Source organism: Vidua chalybeata, chromosome 2, assembly GCF_026979565.1.
Source record: "Vidua chalybeata isolate OUT-0048 chromosome 2, bVidCha1 merged haplotype, whole genome shotgun sequence".
NCBI lineage: Eukaryota > Metazoa > Chordata > Aves > Passeriformes > Viduidae > Vidua > Vidua chalybeata.
The window spans coordinates 82,310,539-82,336,154 of record NC_071531.1 but is presented as its reverse complement, the minus strand read 5'-3'; the positions used below and the strand labels follow the sequence as shown (position 1 = coordinate 82,336,154).

At 36.4% G+C, this 25,616-nt stretch overlaps 1 protein-coding gene across 3 annotated transcripts in view; it reads right to left on the bottom strand.

Annotated features, from left to right (window-relative positions):
* The window catches only part of DEUP1 (deuterosome assembly protein 1), a 41,655-nt gene extending 18,645 nt beyond the window's left edge, over positions 1–23,010 (bottom strand). Inside the window, exons 1-9 of one of the 3 annotated variants that reach the window (XM_053936397.1) lie at positions 22,912–23,010; positions 21,864–21,928; positions 17,821–17,992; positions 16,386–16,481; positions 11,133–11,267; positions 8,214–8,327; positions 5,597–5,809; positions 702–847; positions 16–121 (exon numbers count right to left, since the gene is read on the bottom strand). In XM_053936397.1, the coding sequence (XP_053792372.1) occupies positions 16–121; positions 702–847; positions 5,597–5,809; positions 8,214–8,327; positions 11,133–11,267; positions 16,386–16,481; positions 17,821–17,992; positions 21,864–21,907 (1,026 nt within the window). In that variant the 5' untranslated portion in view covers positions 21,908–21,928; positions 22,912–23,010. The remainder of the gene's footprint in view (positions 1–15; positions 122–701; positions 848–5,596; positions 5,810–8,213; positions 8,328–11,132; positions 11,268–16,385; positions 16,482–17,820; positions 17,993–21,863; positions 21,929–22,911) is intronic. The other 2 variants (XM_053936396.1, XM_053936398.1) reach the window with 2 other exon arrangements.
* Between the last annotated feature and the right edge of the window lie 2,606 nt (positions 23,011–25,616).

Here is a 25,616-nt window from a genome sequence, read left to right as displayed (position 1 = left end):
AATGATATGAAATACCTTGTTCAGCTCTTCTTCTTGGTGTTCTTGACTTTCTGCAAATAGCAATAACTCAGTGGTTTTAGTTTCTAGTTGCTCAGTAAGCTGAACACAAGATGATTGATGCCTTTAAGTAAGAAATAAACAAAACATGAAACAACCAGACCATTCAATAATCTTTACCTTGCAGTATCCTCTCCATAGTGTAAAACTGTAGAACACCTCCTTGCTGATGAAAAAATACCCCCAAACATAACCAACATTTGGCCTAAACCAGGCTGGATTTTGGGAGATGTCTAGGAATCAAGGACAATACAATTATGTGCAGAAAGACTCCTGAAAGCCCTTATAGACTGGTGTTTAATGTAATTTGAAATGGCTACAGCAGATTAGATATGCCATAAAACCATGATGATTTTATTCAAGTGTTTTAATGCTGAGAAAAGGAAAGACTGTAAAGATAGAGGTAGAAATATCTGAAATGCATTGATTTGTAAAAATCTAGCCATCATTAAAGCTTTTTATCATAGGCTGTATCTTTTACCAGAAATTTTCTGATATAATTGTCAATGAAAATATCCAGTCTAAAATTTAGAAGCTGACATTTGAATCCAGAGTATCTTTTCAAACAGACTTAATTTAAAACAAATATAAGAAAGAAGTTATTAGCTCAGAAGTACTTGTTAATTTAAGTATGTCTTCCATACCTTAATTGAATTTCCTGCATATCTTTATACTCCTTGATTTTAAATAATTCTGTATACAACTTTTGGCATTCCAGCTGTATCCTTCTCCAGAGACCATCCCTTGACTGAAGCTCATTTCTCATTTCTGAGATGTCTGCCTCCATGTTCTAAAGAAACAAGCAAATACACAAAGGGTTAAATAAAACCAGACAGCTTAAAATGCTGGTTTTTAACACATCATATTCAATACCTGTACATACATAATTTTAATTTCAGAAAAACATATTGCTTCCATGTCAGTTCCTCTCATCTAAAAATCAGATTCTGAATATTCTTTAGCCCTTGCAATGCATCTGCCTCTGAAATTATCATAGGAAACACAATTCAGAAGTTCTTTATTGTACTAAATGCATCTAAAATATATAGTTTGCTTGGTTTATCAGGTTCTGCATCCTGGAACATGTTTCACATGCTGGAATTCGTGCCATAAGTGACTTCCATTTTCTATTTTCCTAACAGCATTTCCAAATTTATAAACTTTAGAAAAGACAAGGCTGCATAAATCTTCTTCAAAACTAGTTCCATCTGCATGGAGTTAATTGCTTATTTAAATGAACACCACAAAATTTTCAAACAACCAAAAAAAGATTTTTCTTAGGGACTTGACAAAACTTATACTGCTTTGTCTTTTATTTCTGATTGATAGAGTGTTAGACAACCTGAAGACACATATTACATTTGGCATGATAAAACATGAATTAAAAAAAAATCAGAATTTCACAAAAATATACTGAAAACATACTAAACATAAGAAATTGGAAATACAACCCACAAATAACAAAAGTACCAACAACAATCAATGCTTGCAATAGTAATATCCAGAGAATATGTATTGCTTCTCACCTAAGATACAAAAGCATGTTTCAGATTAAAAAAAAAAAAAAAAAAAGATTTTTCCAAGGATATTGATCCTTTACCTTTCAAACTATTACACTAAAAACATTCACATTTTTCATAATTTCTTCATTTTATTTGAATATAGCTTCCATCTTTAAGAGCAAAAATAAAGCCTTTAAAATTTTAAGTGAGAACTGGACTACAGAAACTGCACTGCAAGGAAGAACTTCAAAGGTTTATTTCCCTTAGAGGGTCCTATGAGAATGACCCTCCTCCCAGGAAGCCTGTGGTCTTCCTCTGGCTGAAAGGGTTGCTAAAGACAGATACAAAGTGCTTTTGTATTGTTTTGAGTTTTTTAGGGGGAGGCTGCATATACAGACTTATTAATCTCATCCTTTGTTACATTAAGACCAAGAGAGCTTTTTTTAAACACCAAAATGCAATTCTGGGTATATTCAAGTGAAATAAAGCTTAATGAACTGTTAAAGTTGTTGGTAAGACTTGCTTATTCTCATCTTCATTACTCCAACATTCAAGAAATAGCCACAATTGTTTTATAACATATGAACTTGGGAGATGGTTACTCTCTGACTTCATTCTGGGGTGGATAAGGGAAATGAATTCCGCACAACTGTGTGACAGAAGTCATATTTTCTATGATAGACTGCAGTCAGCACACATATTTACATAAATTGTATTTTCTTGTGAATTAAAATAGTAGCAGGGAGAACAACAGCCACATCAGCAGCTGCAATAATAATTGAAACAGAGCTTCAGGTCAAGAGTTTCACAGTTTCATATATCAGTTTAAAAAATAAATTAGATATGCATCACTTATTATTTTAGAAAATATCTACTGCATCTAGTTAAAATGAAAATTAATTTTGAAGCAGAAAACTTCAAGATTTGTTTAGAAAATATCTCATATAAAGAGTCTATTTCAATTTGAAAAAAATCATTACATCTTTTCTTTCCTTCTGTGAAAAGTTTTGCTTCTACTAGCTTGCCAATCAAAACAAAGTCCCAAAAATTTCCTGATCAGCTCTTGTTCTAATTCTACTCAAAGCTGTTTGTGGCGGGTTGACCCTGACTGGATGCCAGGTACCCACCTTAGGCACACTGTCACTGCCTTTCCCAGCTGGACAGGGCAGAGAAACAAGAGAAGCTCTTTGTTTCTTGAGCTAAGGACAGGGAGAGACCACTCATCAGTTACTGCCAAGGGCAGAACAGACTCAACTCAGAGAAATTAATTTATTGATAATTAAATTAGAGCAGGTTAATGAGAAATAAAAATAAAATCTTAGAACACCTTCTCCTCATGGCTCCCTTCTTCCCAGGCTCATCTTCACTCCTCAGTTCTCTACCTCCTCCCCTCCAGTGCTGTAGGGGTATGAGGAATGGGGGCTGTGGTCAGTTCATCACACCTTATCTCTGCTGCTCCTTCCTTCTTGGGAAGACTCCTCACACTCTTCCCCAGCTCCAGTGTGGGTCCCTTGCAAGGAAGATGGTCCTCCATGAACTTATTCAGGGTGAGTCCTTCCCATAGGCTGAAGTTCTTCATTAACTCCTCCAGTGTGGCTTCATTCTACGAGGTGCAGTCCTTCAGGAACAGGCTGCTCCAGTGTGGGCCCCCAGTGGGGTCACAATCGTGCCAGGAAACATGACCCAGCGTGGGCTCCCCTCTCCACAGGGCCACAGGTCTTGTCACAAGCTTGCTCCAGCACAGGCTTCCCACAGCCTCCTTCAGACATCCCCCTGCTTTGGCCTGGGTCCCTCCAGGGGGCTGCAGGTGGATCTCTGCTCCACCATGGACCTCCATGGGCTGCAGGGGCACAGCTGCGTCCCCATGGGCTGCACCATGGGCTGCAGGGGGATCTCAGCTCCAGTGCCTGGAGCACCTCCTGCCCCTCCTCTGCACTGACCTTGGGGTCTGCAGGGCTGCTCCTGTGACATATTCTCACTCTTCTCTCCCCACTGCACAGGGTTCCCCCCCATACACCTTTTTAAATACATTAACCCCAAGGTACCACCATCACTGCTGGTGGGCTCAACCTTGCCCAGCAGTGGGCCCATCATGGAACTGGCTGGCATTGGCTCTGTCAGATATGGGGGAAACTTCCAGTACCTTTTCACAGAGGCCATCCCTGGAGTGCCCCCACTACCAAAACCTTCCCAACACAAACCCAATACACTATTCAACCTTTTAAATACAATTATATAGTGTATTTTTACAAAAATTAGTATCCAGCAGCTGACCTAATGCTGACTTTTCAAGAACCAAGCCCCTTGTGTGATGTTTTCAGGTTACCTCTCATGTTATGGCTGCAGATAAATTTGTCAGATAATTCACAGGGTAGAGAAATAGACTCCAGTCTCCATTTAGAGATTTTAAACTTTCCGTTTTCTGTAAAGTCAACAAACTGCTCTTCCAAACATTTAACTTTATTATTTGCTAATTAATAGTACAAGTGAAGTAATTAGAAGCACACTGAAATGATCACAGGCATAAAGGAATATATGAGGCTCAACAATTCGTGCTTTCATTCCCATCAGTGTTCTCCACACCAGGATTCCCACCTACTCCTTCCTCCATTACCCATATCATGTCCAACTATTACCATCCTCCACCTAATTCTCCTTTACGCAAACCTACTTACTTTTTCTGGCTGACAACAGGCCTTGTACTTCTTTCTCATACAGACATTCCTAAAAATATATTTTCCCTGAGCTACCCCTTTTCACCATTCATTGACATCAGTGTTTCCCTTATGCAGCTATTTCCAAATGCAGTTTTCCTAACTAACATAACAGCATTCCACACCACCAACACAGTTATTCTGCAACTTTCTGCCCTTCAGATGACACTGTTATGTACATCTAGCTCCACTTTTACTTAAAGTGTCTTCAAGCATCCTACAGCTCCTGTATTCTCTTGAATATATGATTCCAAAATTCTTCCTGCTTGAAGATTTTCTTCAAGGCTACAGCACAATCTCTCCATCATACAGCATGTATCCACTTGCTGTGACTGCCATGATTTGTTCCACTGCATATTCTAGTCCCACTGCTTTTGATGACAGCCTTTTTAACAGGCCTCAAAACAGAAGTTTTGCTTGCACACTGGTAACGTGTATACAGGCAAAAGACTCAGTGAACTAAAGTGCAAATAGCATGTATAAACTTGGCTCTTCTGACAACACCTGACAACACAATCTGAAATTAACCTCTGACACATATATGCCAATTCCTATAAAGCATATTGCATATACTGTTAGCACTCTGCAAGACTGTCTATAAACAGAAACAAATCTTTCTCCAAAAGGATTTGAAGTTACTATACACCATTCAATATATTACGGAACCTAGAAGTGTTTAAATAAATAAGCAAAAGCATAACTGGTATATGTCACCAGAAAAAAATATCAACAAAAATTCTCATTCCTGATATGTTTCAAACACAGATAATAAAAAAGGTTGTAAAGATCTTGTATTATCTCAATCTTGTCAGAACTCATATACCATGGCCAAAAGAAGAGGAGAAAATGGCTGTATTCATAGATCAGTGCTATGCTGAAAAAGAGTGAACTAGGGATAAAACCTGATGGTTATTTACAATAGCCAGAAACTTAAAAATTTTTAAAAATTGACTGCATAATCTCCTTTCAAAACTAACAAAATATACCACACATGTTTGTATATACTTCTTTACTAGCTATATGGCAGAATGAACAGCAAGGTGTAAATCAGATAAAGAGAATTCACAGAAGTCATTTATATACAAGGAACCAAACTAGGGGAAGTTCATGTAGATGCTAGGGATATAGGAGAGTTATAAAACCCTAGATACATAGACAAGTATTGCTACAAATCAAACTTATTTCTGTTTTACTAAAAAACCCAACCCATACTGCTCCCAGATTATTCTGTGTTCATGCACCGAATACATTTAATGTATATGTATGTAGGCATCTCGATTTTCCAACATTAATTCCACAGTCATCATAAAAATCCTTTACTACCTGGCACTGATTTTGGTACATTTTTAGATCCTCACGGAGTTTCATGTTTTCCTCTACCAGTTTATTCTTGTTTCTTGCTATTTCATACACAATTGCCTTTAGCTTTTCAATAATCAAATCATCGTTTTCACTTTTGGGCTGGGTATAGGTAATTAGCTCTTCTTCGTTTTGTTTCCTATTGCATATTTGGAGTTGATAATTCTGGGTCTGCTTCTACAAAACAAGAAAATATTTTAAATTAAACTCAATAATTGTATGTAAATTGCTAGGACCAAATTGTTACTACTGAAATCATAAGACTATTCCTGTCTTTGGCTGGATTTGCTTGGAAAAGATGACAAAATTAAAACAGTTTGAATTGCTTGCCCTCAGTTAAAAAAAAAAAAAGTTTCCAAAACCTTCAAGGACACAGGAGTTTTTCAAGGATTTTTTTTCTCCTGTGCTGTGTATTTTCCTAGTACTTAATGTTAATGAGCCTCAAATGTGAAAAAGGTGATTATGATGACCTACTCAAAGCAGTTACCTGTGAGAAATAATTTGAGAGAAATGTTCCTCTTTGATTCATTGAACTCAGCAGGAGCTGTGTGTGTGTGTGTGCCTCAGGATAGATATTAACCTTTGACTACCATTGCACAGGTCATGTACAAACAGCTCGGTTACTACAGGAACTGCACTTCTTTGAGATCATTATCCTTAAACTTGGGGAAGAATCATTCGTACATTTGGCAGAGTCCTACACCCCATGCAGCTTCTTGTACCAATTAAAATCCTAAACACAAAACTTCAGAAAATTGGTATTGCCAGTATTTCTGAATCCACAGGCATTGTGAAGAAGCATAATTACTATGGCAACTGTTTTTGCTATTTAAAAAATTATCCACATGAATCCCACTACTGGGAGATTAACAAGCAGCACTAATCTTTCAGAAGACTGAGAATTACTTGAAAAATGACAACAAAATATGACCTGGAAATCATATATCACGTGCAGAGAACAAGCTGGGCAAGAAAATATAAAGTAAAAATAAATAGGGTTAAAATCACCATATTTCACTGACAAGGACTGCAAAAAGTCATACTTTAGACAGTTTTTGATGTTATTGACTATGTCCTCATAATTTGTGTTGGCTGAGAACCTAAGTAGAATGGACCATTGGCTGCATGTCAAATAAAAAGCCAAAAAATTTTGTAAGTTAAGTTTCATTTCTATAGATAAAAAATTAAGGTCCCTTTGACATCCAAGTTCTGGACTCTGATATACGAAAGTGTCAATACATCCTGTGAAAATATAGTGCAAGACCGCAACTGCAAATCAAAGATCTCATGAAAGACAAATTTGAGGCAAAGATGCAGGAACAATTAACACTTTTGAAACAGCTAAAGGAAGAGTCCATCAGACTTGGATTTGAAAAAATAGTTGGTGTTATGTTACAGTTGTGAAGGAAATTGTCTTCAAAGCAAGTTCACTGATGGCAATGAAAGCTTCAACAGAAAACTGTGAATGATCACCCTGAGTACTCTATTTTGACTTGTCTAACTGTACAATCAACATGTCATCAGTCAATAGTTTTATCTAGTCAAAGACTCTCTTTTTTAACACATTTGTACAGAAGTTCAATTGCTGGAATATAATGCTCTCAGCAGCTAAACCCAAAACAACTGTTGTCCTTGGAAACTCTGGATATGTGTAAAGAGTCTCACAGGAATTGTTAAGAAAGTGTTTCACTAGATTAAGATCCGATGAGCTTAGTAACAGTGGAAAAGGGAATTACCAGTGAGCAACATAATTGGCTTCCCCTTACTTAATTTTCAAGCTGTCTTGTGGCGCAGTCAATTTCTAAGTTATTTTCTGGGTTTTTTTTTTAGAGAAGGATAGGTCATCACGACATCATTAAATAATATTTTTTTTTCTGGAATAGAAGGAATTAAAAAAAATAAAAATATGCAGTATCAATAGTCTATATTAAAAAAAAAAAGCAAATCGGCAGGTAAAAAATAATCATAAAGTCAACCAAGGAACTGCATGGTAACTAGAAGGCTGGAAAATATGAAAAAAAAAAGGCTAAGTGATCCAATGAACAATTCCAAGAGTGATTCTGGAGTAGCATATGAAAATTCATTTTTCTGCACAAATGATACTAGTGTATATTTATGATCTTCAAAAAAAAGAAGGCTATCAGATTTGAAGGAACTTTATACTTGCATCAACACCTTAATGGCATGCACTATTTACTTGGTAAGATACTTTTTAATAACTTGTCACAATTAATTGCATAATAGCAAATAACATGGAAAAGTATATCTATAATATGCTTAAAAAGTAAAAAGGAACAGTCAGTGGGTTTTGTAATTGTTTGGGTTTTTTTTTAAAGAAATATTAATATTTTCATCATGATCCTTATTAATTTTCTCATTTTCATGAGAAAAACTAAATTAAAATAGCTGCATGTATCATTAGATCTTCCAGTATGGTTCTGCCTTACCATATATTCACTATCAATATAGACATGCATTGTAATATTCACTGTAAGCTTAGTTTTTAAAAATTAAGTTTAAGTAAGCTCTAGCTGAGCAAAGAATTCATTTTCTTCCTAGAGCAGGAAGGTAGGAATTTTACCTGAAATAAATTACATTTCTCGGGCAATAATTTGGGTTGCCTATCTACATAGGAAGGGTTATTTCCACAGGTTGTCCCATTCTTCTCCCATTGTTGTGATTTTGTCTTCAATTCCTGAAAGACAGCAAAACAAGCCTAGTAAATATAGAGGAAATATCTACTTTCCTCAATTGAAAGAATTTTGTAATTTGTATTGCTCTAAGAAATACCTAATGTTTTAATTAATACATAATCTTTCCATAATTTTGGATAGAAATTAAAAAAAAGAACAATTCTATAAACGAGCCATGCAATCATCCCCACCAGAGAAAGACCAGTCTTAAAGGCTATTGATCAGAGAAAAATGAGTGTAAACATAACAATTGAATAAAAGCAATAAAATATTAGAGTTATTACTATGGTACAAAAATTGGATAGTAGTTCCTCTGACTTTAAAGCTGCATCAGTGTTGAGAAGGGTAATCAGTAGGGAATCAAACCCTTAATATTCAGATGCAAAGTGCTCACTTTTCACCTTTGTTTTTAATGGGACAGCAGCTACATTGAATAAATTTTACTTCTTGCCCTCTTTAAAATTGCTGCTTCAGGTTCTCAGTTCATCTAGTTTAAACAAAAAGCTGTTTAAGAAATTCTATTATATTAGATTTATCTAATATTATTTTTGTATTTGCACTTACGTTCATATTTATAGTGTATTTGAATTTGCTTTAAACTCGTGCCAAACCTTATATGTTCACAAATATATTTTAAAGGCAGTATATTAAAAATAAGCAGAACTTCAGTTACTGGAGCTGTTGCTCTTTTAGTTCGAAAATTTAGCAAAACAACAGTACACTGATTTATATATTGAAAACGAATGGAAATGTTGTTCCAAAAAGACACATGATATTTTACAATTAAGCTAAACTGGCATATTCCCCAAATTTAAAACAATATGGTTTTGTTTTTTTTTTTTTGCTGCTGAATAAAACCTGACTATTTTTCAACACAGATTAATACAAATCTTCTTTCATAGCTTTCCTGACATCTGCTTTGGCATTTAAAACAATAAACATATCCCTATTTTATCATGATACAAATGGCGTTTCAGACTATTTAGTAAGGACTGCAGGTTCAAGGCCCTACTAAAGCACTGCTGAGCTTAGTAGATTTTCACCACAGTGATTATTTCCTGAATACTCAGATTTGCTGAATATATTCCAAGCACTCATTTTTCATACTGCATAATTAATCAAATTATAGCATTGTCTTACATTATTTTCACATTTTAATCTTGAGTAAGGTTATTCTCAAATTAGCTGACAGTAGTGATAGATCAATGATAGATGTACAACCCATTTATTATTCTTGTAGTAGCTGATGTTGGGAGCTATGCTGCAGTCCACAGCATCGTAGCTTTTCTGATGGTGAGAACTTCCATGTGGAGGAGACAGCCAACATCATATAGAGTTGGGATGTGTCTATGTGGATACAGGAACCCAGAGGTCACAGAAGTTAGTCCTGTATCTTACAGAATGACATAAAAGGCAAGTCCAAAATACAGATCCTAAGATCCTGCTTAGTTTGGGTTGAAAGTAGGAAATTACTTAAAGTCTACTAGTGCTGAATTTCTTGATTGCAAAGTCCTCCAAGCGTCCAAATCAACTACATCATAAATCTACATCATAAACATCTAAGTCCTCCCAATGCTTAGAGCTGGGCAAGCAGCTCGCATATCAACTGGTACCACTCTCCTTGCTTTGCCTACAGCACCCAGCCCAGTAAGCATGTGGAGCACACACTACTTTATTATGGTCTTCACAAAAGATCAACAGAGAAAACATGGATTTTGTGATCATCCTATGCTTCACCAGATTACTGGTTAGACTGTTCTTCCCATAAGTGGAGGACTCGGTGTAAAAATCTTTCAATTCAGAATCTGAAGTATAATCTTCCCAAATGTACATATCCATAGTTTTCTATCTAACAGACAAATGTCATTTTTCAACAAGCTCCAAAATTCTTCCTTTTCAAGTTGTTTAATTTAGCTCAGGATATCAGAAAATTTATTGGATTAATAAAAAAGAAGCAGCAAAAATTAGCATATCCAGAGATTATATTGCTCAGTTATACAAAATAATACTGGATATCAGTTTCTGCCCCACTGAATACAGACAGAGGAGTATTTGGATAGAAGACCCACTTGTGGGCATGTTCTCTACAAGCTCTCTATCTTCCCTAACTCTCTTGTTGCTCCAATAAATACCTGATTACTTCGCAGATCATAAAGCAACCTCTGAGAAGTCAAGGCTGGGAATTATGAACAGAAATCAGTGTCTTCCTGTATTCAAGAATAAGTCCACTAAAATCCAGCCCGTGTCCAAAGGGATAGGGAGTATGACTGAATCCTGTCCTCAGCATCTATTATATAGTCCCCCAGTCAGTATGCTGGATTCTGCAGGATGTATTTTTAAGTGCCTAATCCTTCCTCATACATTGCCTGGGGAAATTAGGCACTGAGGTCAAGGTCATGGATTGCTTCAGGCATATGGGTGCTGACAGGATATATGTGTAACGAGCAGTTTTCCAATCCTAATTCCTTTTTTCTATGTAGCCCAAAGCAGTCAAGGTTGTCCTGAGGTCTATAAAACTTGAATTAATGATAGGTATTATGTGACAGTATTCTGCATATGTAGAAGCTCTCACACCTCAAGAGATTGTGTTATCTAGTACACGTCTATTCTTCAGGAAAAAAGTAAAATTTATTTACAGCTACATTTACAAAAATTTTGTTATTAAATAATATTAAAATTAAGAACCTTTCTTGCCAAAGCAAGACAATTATATAATTTTGTAGAACTATGAGCAAAATAAAGCTTATGATTTTAAATCAAAGATTAGTTCTAAAAGCATATTAAAATATAACGACAACTATTCTTACCTCAAGTTTCACATATAAATTCCTTGGGTTAGATGATGTCTCCAGGTTTTCCTCACATTCATCTCTACTTTGGAGCTTTTTTTGTTTTAACTGATGCGACTGTAGCTTTTCATAACTATGTATCAACTTTGAGAACTAAAAACAAAAGTAGAGTTGAACATGCAGAATCTATCAAGGAGGACCACATGGCCGAAGTTTTGTTTAAACTAGAATCACCAACTGCAGCTTTAGCATTCTAAATGTTTAACCAATGTAACAAAAAAAATCAATTAATAAAGTTAAAATCAATTAATAAAGTTATCACACATGAACAAGACTAAGCTCTCATATAAATGTTAACTAACTGTTCAAGTGGGTTCATTTGACAGCTACTTAATTCTGCTGCAGTTCTCCATGGCATGGCTACACACAGAGTCATTTCCTCTACAGTGCTCATATGGATTGTTCTATACTTGTTTACTGCCATCTTGTGTTGACATTTTTAAAGGGTGCTTCACTAGACAGAATGAATTATCATTAATGTACTCTAAACTTGCGTGTTTTTTTCTTATGATGAAAATTGTTGAAATGTTATGTGGGTGATGATTGGCACTCTCCTGGTACCACTGTGTGGGTCTCAGAATTAGACACTAAATAGACAACAGACACTGCCTACTGATGTCACCATGAAAGGCTTAGGAGTCAGAGGCACAGAAGAAAAGGTACCAGGAGAAGGACCAGCCTCTTCAGAAAAACAGCCAGTTTTCACATCAGTTCACTACACTGCACAAAACAAAGGGTCTGTCTAGTGCCTGTTAACAGATTTGATACAGAAAAGCGATACTGTTTTGTAGGAATATGTACATTTGGTTTTGGAAAAAAAAAAAGCAAACCCAAAGATATTGATAAAGTAAACACTAAAATATGGTCTTGAGGAAAGCTGAGTGGAAGAACTTTGGAAAGAATATTATGCAGAAAAGAAGCTTCTAATAAATACTGATCATGTGTCTCGTTGTTTAGTTCCTTTACATTTAAATATATATGACTTAAAACCTGACTCTCACATAAAGTTCTTTGTATACCCAAACAAAATCCATAAAATCGTATATATTTTATAATATATAAACAGTTAAACAGTTAAGAGTTCAAAGTGAACTACTGTTTGGAAATGGAATGGAATCCTGTTGAGTCAACACTGAATGAGCAATTGAGGTCTGTTCAGATAATAAACATGGCCAAAAAAGTCCAAAAGAAATAAATTAAAAAATAATCTGGAAACTTTCTAGACACATTCGAGATGAACTTGAGAATCATAATATGAGACAGCAAAGACTAATTGAAAAAATTACTAGAAAAGAGATTGTCCTGGACTGGAAAGTTTCATGACAAGAAGAGGCCCAGGCACTGATTTCACCAATTTGGAATGTCTGAATAGCAATCCTGTAACATGGGCATAACAGAGCTGAGTTATCACCTTTAAACCCAAATCAAACCTCTTGCAGTGAAGCTGTCCATATTTGAAATTGTCTTTGTCAGAGAACAGAGTTAAGATAAAATATTTTAAATGAGTCAGAGCATCCAGGCTCAAACAACATGGAACTCGTTGACCTTGGAAGAAAGATACCCTTTTTCAAATAAGAGATTTGCTCTTGAATATATTATGGCATATGTGATCTGCCGGGGAAGACTCAATTCAGATAAGACAGGTATTGGAATGCTTATGCTAAGAAGGTTAGGAAATACAGGATCCAACAATTTGCTAAATCAGTCTAAAATGGAACAGAGTGGCCAAAATGAGAAAATTTAGTTTGAATCTTAGATATTTGATGACAGTAGGATATTAAAGGCAAATTACTGTCTGGATGTTATGATAACTGGAAACGAGACTGAAAGACAAAAATCCTTCCATTTAAGCCCAGATATTTGCTTTAAAAGGTCCAAGTTGTTCTGTTCGCATGTTCGGCATGTTAGGAAAAAAAAGAGGCATTTTAGTGAGTTTGGGGTAGAATCCATCTTAGTTCAGATTTCTGAAAGTTAGACATACAAGCCTGAGATACTCTGCATCAGAAAAATCTGCCTGTGAATGCTTAGTCATTTCAGCTATCTTAAATTCTTGTCATACACTGAGATGAATTGTATTCTGGGGGTGTCCATTTCTTTCTGTTGGTTCCAAAGGGAGCCTGGGATAGCTCAGAAGTAGCTTTTACATGTCTAAGTGAGGAAATCAGTTGCAAAGTTCTTAGAGCATGAAAGGATCCTTGTTCTTTTGCTGAGAGATTGCCATCACTCTCAAAGTGAGAATAACTACTAGACATTAATATAAAAAAAAAGATCAAAGTAATGCAGATGAACATCAGAAGTTTTTGCTATTTAGTTATGACAAAATGCTGCATGTTTGAATGAATACAACAGTGTGGCCTAAGAGTTTCATGTTACACAGTAGGAATTATTTCCCTAATACAAAAAAAATATAGGTTTTACTGTATTCAACAGGCACACAATCAATTCAGACATAATACTGCTCATCAAACAGAAAAGAAATTCATTCTGAATAGTGTAGCATTCTGATAGCTAGGAAAAGTGATCCTTACTATTTCTATCAAGATTAGGAAGGAAGAAATCTTGGGTGGGATTTTAAGAATACCTCTGTAGAAAAAGATACAACGCTATTGGTAAATTGGCAACACACAATTTGTGCAAAACTAAATTAGCTCTTAAGATTCTACAGTTTAAAAGGTGGTATAACTTCCAAGTGAGAATAAGAACCAAAAGAAGGGAATCAAAGGAGATAAGGCAAAGATTAATATTGTCACAGAAGGATATGAGTTTGTGTAGCTCAGAATTGGGGACATTAAAGCCATTCCATTGCAGACAATGCAGGACTGTTATTCAGGAAAGACACTCAGTAAGGAGACGTGGCAAAAGCTAGATGAGCAGAGTGGGACAATCCTATTGTCTAGCATAAGTGCTAGGAATTGTTCTGACAGGCAGACTTTGTTTTATCACATAGAGAATCAAGGCAGGCCCCTTAACACAGACATTTAACAGTTTTCTTTTTCAGTCAAGGTGAATGAGGTGGATATTTCATGAAGAAATATGGTTTGGTCAAAGGAGAGGAATGGGAGCTGGAAAATAAAATGCAAACAGCACCAGTGCTGGAACCTTTAGAAAAAGGAATAGGATGACTGAGAGAATGAAATGTTTGGAGACAAGGATTGGGAAACTGACGCATATTCTTAAGAGCTAGAAATCCAAAGTTCTATCAAGTTTATCTTGCATAAAGATAGAAGAAGAAGCAATCAAGAAACCCAAAGAAAGGTTAAGTGGTCTGAGTGGTAATTAAAAAGAAGAATTTGGGGAAGAAATATATCCAGGTTTAAAGAGAAAAGCTTGTAGGTTAGAAAATGTCAGGTTCTTTAAAAAAATAAAAGAGAAAACAGGTTGTATTTGCCCATGGAAAGGACTCGTAGGGTAATTAAACACTTCAAAATAAAAATCTTTCTGAAAAATTGCCTGGACTTTCAATTTCAGAAGGTTCAATTTCAGTGAAGATATTAGCAACAACATGTAACATAAACCCAAGCATTTTTAGCATGGAATAAAAAAAATATTTAAGAAGTGAAAAATATTGCAGCAAATGTTATAAAGAAAAAAGAGCTTTACTATATTTTTGAGAATAGTTCTGCACTGCTCAAAGATACCTTACTACTTATGCATAAAATGTCACGCTCCTTTTCATTGTTTGATGACTATCTTCTCAACAATCATGCTAAGATGATGCTTTTCTGTAATTTGTGTAAATTATAAACCAGCTTTTATTTCTAGCTACTTTCCCAAATGATTAGAAGTGTTAATTACAAAACAGCCAAAGCATTTACTGCCTACTTACAGAATTGTTCTCCAAATCACTTTTCAATTGTAAAAGAATAGATAAATTAAAGACAACATAACATTAAAAATAAGTAATACATTTATTCATTTGATGGACTCAGGTGTACTATCACTTCTAAATGAAAATAATGATATCCAATTTATGTGATCTGACATCACTATATAAGTGTGGTGACTGAAAATTCTGAATTATAACACTACGTCTCTAGTAGAAGAATCCAGTGAAGGGAACAGAAAAGTAGCAGGAAAAACAATTCAGAATTGTTAAAAGCTGAGAAACAGAATCAACTCTAGTTTGCTGCAAATTTATATTCATGACTGAAGTAGAAAATACTGAAGACACAAAAAGACAGGTGCAGAGCAAACATAGCCAAACTGCATCATAAAACCATAGAATGGTTTGGATTGAAAGGGACCTTTAAAAGATCCTCTAGTCCAATAAACAGGGACACCCTGCATTCGACCAGCTTGCTCTAAGCCCCATCTAGTCTGGCCTTGAACACTTCCAGGATTGGGGCATCCAAAACTTCTCTGGGCAACCTGTTCCAATGTCTCACTATCCTCACTGAAAAAAATAATAAATTGTTCCTCAGGTACAGTCTAAATCTGCACTCATTCAGTTTAAAGCCCTTGTCCTTTCTCTCAGCCTGTCTTCACCAGAGAGATGATCCAGACCCCTCTGATCATCTTCACGGCCTCCTCTTGACTTGCTGCAACCGGTCCAAATTTTCCTCGTACTGGGGACCCCAGAGCTGGACACAGCACTGCAGGTGGGGCCTCACTAGAGCAGAAAAGGGGGAGAACAACCTCCCTCAATCTTGTTGGATTTTTATGCAGCCCAGGATACAACTGGCTTTCTGGTCTGCATGAACACTCAGAAATAAATAAAGTCAGAACTCCCAACATCATCAATGTGGGTTATTCCAGTTTTGATGCAAAGGAAATCTATACCTTATGGAAAGCTATCAGGCCACTTTAGCAGTTGAGTAAATCAAGGAAACTAAAACCAGAAAAAGATATAGCAAAGACATGATAAGCACAGTATAAATCTTAAAATCCCTAACGTGCATCAGACTCATATTAGCATGAATCCAATTACCTATTTTATTAATTTGCCAAGGCTTTAGTTTATTAATCTGAAGTTAGGAAATCAAGTATCTGTCTTCATAACAGATGTCACATCCACATCAAAATCCATCCAAAGAGTTTTGACACAACAGTACATAAATTACAACAGAGCCTGGTAGTCAGCTGTGGTCATCATCATTTGTATGACACGACGATTCATCTTTCCCAAATCCATGATGGCACATCTATGCAATTTGGCATGTGTAAGTTTTTTATACTGCAATCACAAAATAACGAAACTGACATTTTTCTTACTTGAGATTTCAGTGCTTGAAGCTGAGTTTCATAACTCTGAGCCATTTCATTTTTAGTTTTCTGTAAGTTTTCCAATTCTTGTTGAAGTAGTCCCACCTAAAGTTAAAATAAGCATTCAAAAGTACCTTTTCTGACATTTTTCAAAATACATAATTTTTGGGAAAGTAATTTGAAACTTTGAAAGAAGATCACCGCTTTAAGAAGAGGTATTAAAAATAAGTATTAAATCAGTAGCTTGATAATGGAACTGCATGCCACAGGCCTAGATTGTGTCAACATCAAATTATGGACTTTATTGTAAAAAATGTCAATACATGCTGATGTTATGATTTAGTCATAATATTGTACAAGTCTGTCACAAAAGACGATTCCCAAAAGCTTTTTTAACCCAACTACGCTGTTCCCCATTGTGAAAATTTTCCTTGCATGGCTTATAAAATGATACAAATTACCTTCCAGTATTTATGTACAAATTACCAGGAGACACTGTGGACTCATTTCAGCTCCCTAAGTGCAGTGCCATTTGTGATATCATGAATTATTACTGAGTTTCACAGAGACCTGAGAAATATGACAGAGAGCATACATGGCACCTGTGCTTTTCTGGAAGGGCAATTGGAAGCTTGGTAGAATATGCTGAAGTATTTCAGATAATGTGTCTGTACAGCAAATAAATTGATGCTTTCAGGATGGGCTAGAATTCTTCTCTTGGTTCCTCTGACTGCAGGGACTAAGGGCAAGTTCCTAATTGCTCATTAGGGAGAGTCACTCCATTTTCAAAACTCCCACAGGCAATTTAGCCACTGTGCTCACACAAGGATGCCCTCGTGTCAACAATTAAATTCAGCAGGCTTGAACTAGAACTGAATGCTATGCAAGGATTTCTTGATGCTTCTGAATAATTATTCAGAAGAAAAGACTGTGAAATACAGACAACATCAGGTACACTGGGGCTTTAAGTTTCCCAAGAAAATCAAAGTAGTAATACATTCCAAGCCTTCACAATGAATAAAATTATCATACAAAGACAGTATATAATGTAAAATGCTAAAAATCAGGAGTAAACAGGAGTAACAAAGACATAATTTTGGGAACCTTTCTGAACTGCATTCTTCCATTTAAAATTCCTGATGAAATGAGAAGTGCTGGCATTTAGAACAAACATCGAACTATCTTTTTACAGATAACCCGAGAATATTTGATGTAGACTTTAGGGAAATAGAAGAAATATGAGATTTTCAATGACATTTTTACAATCACTTTTCAGAACAGAAGCACACTTTAAAACAAAACACTAAGGATAATTAGTGACCTTTAAGGGGTGTTTGGTATTTTTACATGATAGAACAAACAGTCTTATGGAGAACTTAAAGCATACTAATAAGAAACTACCAGAATAAATACTTTCTTTATAGAATGTGATATTCTTAAATACCTCTTGACCTTTTTGATCCAGTTTGCTTTGGGCACTTGCTAATTCTTGATCCTGGATATCCATCTTTGCTTCCAAAGCTCTCATCTTTCTTTCCCATTCTACTTGCTTTCTGTTTACCATGACGTCAATTTGATGCACTAATTCCTGAAGTTCAGCTTCACATGGAGAAGCTCTAAAAACATAAAGAGATTTATTTTTTCATATAAAGAATAAGGGAGAAAACAATTTTTTATTTACGTTGCTTCAATTCTGTTTTAATTGCGACCAAACTAACCACTTTTCAACAACCGAAAGAAAGAAATGGGAAAGTTAAATGATGCCTTCAAATGTAGGTGGAATCTCACTTCATCAGTCTTGAGTTTGCCTGCATGCTCAACTTTTGACTGCACTAAACTGAAAAAACAGCTCCTTAATGTGGATATGGGTTTATCACAAATCTTTTATTTGATGCTTAAATTGTGCACATCCCTTGGTCTGATAATTATTACAGGAAATTTAAGAGAATTTGTTAGATTTATAACATCATAATTAAAACTTAGCATGATTTTTTAAAGTTAAATTCTTTAAAACTCCTTTTACATCCACAAATCCTTGAAACTGTAACAGTATCAGTGCTAAGCGTGGAAGGGTTTTTTAAACGCATAGAAATCTTAATGACTTTTTAATGTTAAAACTGTTGGTAATGCTGTTTTGAAAGTTAATATGAATCATAGAATGACAATAACCAAAGTGCAAGCAAGTGATGCATATCATTCAAAACAAAAATACCCCTCTCCTAAGTGTCTGGAACCCATCTCAAAAGTAGCATTAATGATGGGTAAACTTTGACTGCCTCTGGGTGGAATATAAAATGGGATTTTGTAAACAGAAGATAAAGTGATACTGCTTTATCGGGTCTACCTGCTACATCAAGACTACCTTTTCCTTGATACTGCTGTAAAGACCTGTGCACTTCCAGCCTCTTCTAATGTCACATGGCAACACTTTGGTGAACCACCAGCAATGACTCAGCTATGTGATTTTAGCCTTCAGAAACAGGTATTTGCTTTTTTGTGTGTCACATGGATAATCTAAATATTGTTATGCAAATAAGAACGCAACTTCTAGCCTACATCATCAGATTACCCTTTCATATCCACTGTGGCTGACACCCTTCACTCTTACAATTTCACCTGCCTCTTTCAGATCTTCCTGCACATGGCAAATTCTGCATTTGTTGCTAAAAAAATTTCTCTTAGCAGTTCTTGCATGCTTCTTGAACCTAGAGACATCATTATATAAAAGGGAGCTGTTGTAAGAAAAATCCCTTCTGAAAGAGCTTCTCAGTCTATTTTCACTTTCTCTAACTCCTTACCTGGATCCTCTAAGCACACTTGCAGCTGCAAAAGGAAATCTGTATGTGAAGTTGTAGATTACTGCTGCTGTTCTACTACCAAAACTATTCTGTACCAAGGCTCTAGTACTGAAGACAGATCTGCAGTCATCCCCACCTGCTAGCAGAGAGGTGCTACTTGTTGCAGTAACTATTGCTTTAGTCCACTAGTGTTTTGGAAAGAGTGCAAATTAGCCCCTGCAGAATATGGCCAATTATATGGCACAGTCATGAGAGTTTATTTTGATCACTGGATGTGGAATGCAATGGCTTCTTTTGTTTAGTAAGACATATGTAAACAAACACACAAAGAACAAATTTTCTCATAAGCAAAGAGGTATGCATGGGTTTTTTAACCCATGTGGATTCAGCAACCCCAGTTTGCTGAATGCATACGTCGAATGGATTCATCATACAGGGAAGTAATGACTTGTACTTCAGCAAGTGGCAGCTACTTTTTTTTTTGGTTCATTTACTTTGAAAAAGCTCAAAACACTTAAAGTTATCTCATTTTAAAGTGGTGTAGGCAAGCTCTTAGTCTTCTTTTATGCTGCAAATGATTTTCACTCCATATAAGTGAAAATAGAGATGAGTCATATTCTACTGTCATTAATAACTATTTATCTTCATGTAAAACAAAATGTTTCCAAATTTAGGCAAAAATCCAGATAAAAAGTTTTACCACCTCCAGGCCTTTTTCTTTATCACAAGTGATTTTTGCACTAGTTAGACCTTTCTAGCTCTATTTATCCATCTTTTGCTTTGGAGTTCTGCACAGTTCTGCATTTTTCTGATTGTTTCCTAACAGGCAGAAAAATGAATGGTAGAAAGAATGGCATTTTCCATACACTCTAGAATAAAGTTGTTATTTAAAAACAGATTATTTAAGAATTTTAAGGTTCATACTGTCTGTCTTGAATTTATACTTTCTTCCCTTATTATTTACATTTGCTCACAAATAGGAAAATAAGTATGGCCATATTTATGCAAACAGAAGTAAAACTTATTCAGTCTTACATGGTATATTCATTAGGTTTGGATATTTACCACAGCTTCTACAGTCAATTCATTTATTTATTGCAAACCTTGCTCTAAAAATAGGAAATATACAAAGCAGCTGTGATAGAATCTTCTACCCCAAAGTTCCATTCTAAGAACTACAACCAACTTATTTAACAACTTTCAGCCGTACTGAATCATTCAAATCTATGGATAGACAATTTGTCATTTATGAGTCTTTGCAGCTGGAATGTAATTGTCATGATTTTCACCACCATTACTCAGCCATTTTCCCAAGTTTTAAAGGCACTGCATTTTCCCTGGAATACTGTCAGCATAGACTGAAATAGTTTCCTTTCAGTGAAGTATCCTAAACTACTCTTCTAGATTCTTTGTATAGTTAATGGAAATACCTAGCTAGCAAGAATTATGGTTTATGATAGGACAAATTCTTCCACATGCATCTGCAAATAGCCTGAAATTTCATAAATTGATTAAAATAAAGGTAAGGCAGAATCCTGAATTTTTGAAATAGGCTTCTGACTTGTAGCTAAAGAACAGCAATACCTTTGGGGTTCTCTAATTCCTGTTTTTATATAGCTACTTTTACAAATCATGTAACTATGATATGAAAAAAGAATTCCCTCAAAGCAAAAATTAAAAAAAAAAAGCAGGGGAGAGGGGACACCACACTGATCAGAATATTTTACTGCAGTAATTTATATCTACCATGAAAAGTGCAAGCATTAATCTGCAGTATAACACACCACACTTTTAAATCCCATTAAAAACTTTCTTGGGCCAGAATACGGTATGCTAGATTATGCCTCTTTTATTTTAAGAAATACTTTTACACTTAATATGCGTCATATCACGTTGTGCTGTTTCTTGGTAATAATGGCAAAATAAACTGGTTTATTTGAAAAGTTGTTAGTAAGTTTACTTACAAAATTATGATGGATAAATATTCTGGTTTAAGTCATTAAGTGCAGAAGTTCTTATATTTGTGTGTTCCTTGAAGATGCTGAATGAGATGAGGTCCTACATAAAATCCTACTCGTGTTCTCATTTCTTTAGAAAGACTTTGTGCTAACATATTTTTTAGATTAACTAAATACTAACATATTTTTAGATTATCATTAAAAGAACTAAACTTGGATTATGTAAAAATAAAAAATGATTGTGTTCTTATGAAAAGTGCACATAATACTTGAGGAGAGCAGTTTTAGTTATTATCTAACTGATAAGGCTAGGCCTTTAGCAGTTAATCTTGTTTTCAAGATTCTTAATGTTTTAAGAACTGTGATATATAGTTTATATTGCTGTAGCCTAGCAACTTCAAGTACTTTTTATAAAAAGTTTGAAATAACATTTCTTAACATCTTAATAAAACCCTACATAGCTTTCATTCTCTCCTCCACCTCTGGTTCAGGTATGAATATTTTAAACATTAAAATAACTAACAGAAACAGTGAGTAGAGTACTAGCCAAAGCAATAAGATGTTTTGTCTTAATTATCAGCAACTTCTCCAGTTTGCATAGAAAGCAAAACAAATATAGAATCAAGTTTTCTTCCAAAATCATTAATATTTTATGTTTCACATTTTTAATAAACATACATAATTCAATTCCATCATATATTCAACTCCCAAGAGAGTAAGTCATTACGTACTTAGTCACAGCTTGTTCCTGGAACACTTCTAAGTCCTCCTCCATAATAGTGATTGTCGTTTTAACCTGTTAAAACACCAAAAATCAAATTATTCTGACTCTTAAATGCATTCATTTACATAGCCAAGTAGTGCAGACTGGATAGTTCTATGCTTTCCTTCCATATTATGCAATTTTCTCATTAAAAACAACAAGCACAGGGGAGTTCAGCTCTAATTACAGGTTGGAACGGGCGACACAAAAACTTCGGCAGTAAGCTCAGCTCTCTGACTGCAATTCTCGCACTTGGTGCAGCACTGAGATACCACAGGTGGTGCTGAGCTTGAACCTAGCTCTGGGTCTCCACATAGAAATTTGTTTTGGATCATTCCCTGTTGTGTTACATCAATGATTTGCGAAGACACTCTGAAGCACATGAATCTTGATGTGCCATAGATCCATGGCTGCGCTCATCAAACATTTGTACCTTTGACTAACCTCCACCCCGGCCGTAACTGCTCCCAAACACCATTTCGATTCCTATTGACTGGTCACTCCCTTGCCTGGCAGATGCAGTCTGAGACACGCAGCCCTCGAATACCTCGGCAGGACGATCAGAACAATGCTATTGCGGAGACCAGCCCGGTTCTGTGGGTCCAGCAGGACACGAGGATGTGGGGGCATGCCTGCCTGCATGCAAGAATGTTAGGGGTGACGGGGGACCATGAAACAGCCCTAATTCTTAATTCCCGGTGGGGGAGAGCAGTGGGCTCTCAAGGGCACGGGTACCAGTACCCACAGACGTGTGGGCAATGACACTTGGCTCCACAGGGAGCAGGCACTTGAGGTGACATCGCCAAAGCGGCGCTGTCTCCACAGGGGACCCGCACGGGAGGTGACACTGCCAGAGAGGCACTGGCTGAAAAAGGACAGGGCACCAGAGGTGATGCTGCCACTGAGGTGACACCGGCACAGGGACAGCCTTGGCTGTGCTGGGCACCTGAGGAGACTGGGCACGGACAGCACCCCCCGGGCTTCCGCGGCCGCCCCCTCCCCTCCCCTCCCGTTACCTGCCGTGCTCCCCCCTTCGCTCCTGCCGCCCCCGCTGCCGCTGTGGCCGCGGTACGAGCCCCGCAGCCCGGCCAGCCCCGGCGCCCGGCCCGCCGCGACTCCCGCCCGTCGCCGCGGTAACGAGGAGGGCGGCGGGCGAGGCGGGAAGGCAGCCGGGACTGGGCCGGGACAGGGCCGGCGCAGGGCCGGGACAGGGCCGGGGCAGGGCCGGGGCAGGGCCGGGTACCGACGCCGACGGCCGCCGGGGGGGCGGCGCGGGCATCCCGCGGTCACTCCCTGCGTCCCTCCGACGCGAAGGAAGCCGGAGTGAATTTCACCACGGGAAAATTTCACCCGGGGTAAAGGTGTACTTTTCCTTTAACATAATGTAAGAAATCAGTAGGCAAGGTGGGTTTTTTTCTTCTTCTTCTTTTTTTTTTTTTTTTTTCCTTTTCCCCTTAAAACTCTGTTGTTACTAGATAATGAAAAGGCTGAACATTACCCTTTCCTCCCTGAATGACTACCTATGCTTTTGTCAAAGAGCATGCAACGATTTTCAGATTATTTTGCTAACGACCTTGGCCTGCTGCCTTTCCATTCTTTTGGCCTTCAGTCTGTCAAAATGCTTTTAGGAATCACAGCTATTTCAGCTCTTTACATACAGTAATAATGTCAGGGAGTTTACATTTTTTCAACCACCAGTGAGTTTTACTACCAGGACAGTACCATTCACTTGTTACGTATTATCCTGAAATTTTCACGGAGCACTTTCAGGACCTGCTAGTCTATTTCTGTGCACTACATGTCCAGCTTTGGCTTTGTTTTTCTTGATATGTTTACTGAAATTAGCCAAGTGAACAGCAGTTTTAGTACCAGTTCTAAGGAATAATCTATTTCATTGGGTTCCTACGTACTGTACTGTGGCAGATGGTTTTCGTGTCAGCAGAAATGCTGTTTCAAGATGTGAAAAATGATTTAAATTTTTTTTTTTTTTTTTTTTTTTTTAAGTAAGAGACTAAAATTATATGCAGAGTTTCAGGAAAGTCACAGAATGACGGAATTATTAGGACTGGAATGGACCTCTGGAGATCATCTCTCTGGAGATTATTTTGTCCAACTCCCTGGCCAAGGCAGGGTCACATAGCACAGGTGACAGGAACTCCCTGGTGAGGTTTGCCTATTCATTCTAGAAAATTAGAGTTTTCCCTTGTAGCCAGGCCAGTCAGGATGACAGGAGAAAGCTGTGGGACCAGTTGCTGCACTCTGAGCCCTTAAGATGTTTTCTTCATTACACTTTTAATACTTCATTACACTTTTCTTCATTATTTACTTACTGTAATTGAGTTAATGTTTCAAATATAATTTCTTATAATTTAAATAGTTTTGAGATTTTTTTCAATAGTGAAATTTGGGTTTATTTATTTTAAATACTGAGTTTTGAGATGATTTAAAGTATTATATACTAGAAGTAATTTCTAATGTAACTGCCTGCAAATTTCCATTTTTTCATCTGCTCAATCGAAATGAACTTTTCAGACATATTCCCAGTGTATATATTTTAATTTCCTCCCTGTCTTACCCTCTCTCAGTGGTAATCAGTTATTCAGAAATTTAACTTCATCTGTCATGCCTAAATGGAACTGGGAGGGGGGCAATTAAAAAAAATACAGAAAAATAATGCTTAAATTAGTTATCTACATTTTCAAAGCTTTTTAGGAGGACAATTCCACTGCCACTAGCTGGAGTTGTGTTTCTAACTCTCTTATGTATATTCTAATGCCTCCCCCACTATATTAAAAAAAAACCGTATCAAATTTCTGACTTTTTTATTTGCTTTTGCTCATCCATATCATCTCTTGACTGGAGCTTGTCTTATGAGACTCAAAACTGTTATTTGTTGACTTTAAAGAACATGCCTTACAAATTGTGACAGCCAGCCAGCCGGCAAAAAAAAAAAAAAAAGCTAATTTCAAATCAGCTTCTAGATTAAAATTCATGGAAAGCTATACGTGCATTTCTTTAGGAAAAAGAAAAAAAGAAAGTAGATCAGGGCAGGTACACAATGGAGTGTGAACAAATGTCAAACAAGACAAAGTACAATGCTCATCTATTTACAAAAACGAGGGGAGCTAGGCATTACCTAGGAAGCTGCCTTGCAGAGGGATCTCAGATTGGAGCATTGGGCAATGATTAATGGGATGGAATTTAACAAGTCAAAATGTTGGATTCTGTACCTAGCAGGTGAGAGTTTCTAATAACAAAGCAATAATACACAATTCAATATAGAATATTTTCAGAGCAGAATAAAAGTGGTGGTTTTAAAGGAGTAGTGTAATTTAGATATAATTTCAGTGATAAATGATTATATACCTACTAGTTATCCTTCCTAGGTATTTGTTACTTGAATTCTTCAATATGTGTTGGGTTTGTAGTACAATATGTAACAGCAGGTAAAACCTAAGTTCATTTGTGTATTTAACTTTAAATACAGATTGTATTTACAGGATATATTCACAACTTTGCAATCTCAAGATGACAGATTTGATTGAACATTTTGTTCCAGTAAGCTCAGTATAATTCTCATAAGAAACAGACTCATTTCTTTAGCATAGAAACCACATGATTTTAGTGATATTTATGTGATGGATTCATAGCAGCTCTATAAAAGTTTATTAATTGCATTCTATGTATTAGTTTGAATACATATGAACACCCCAACTTAATT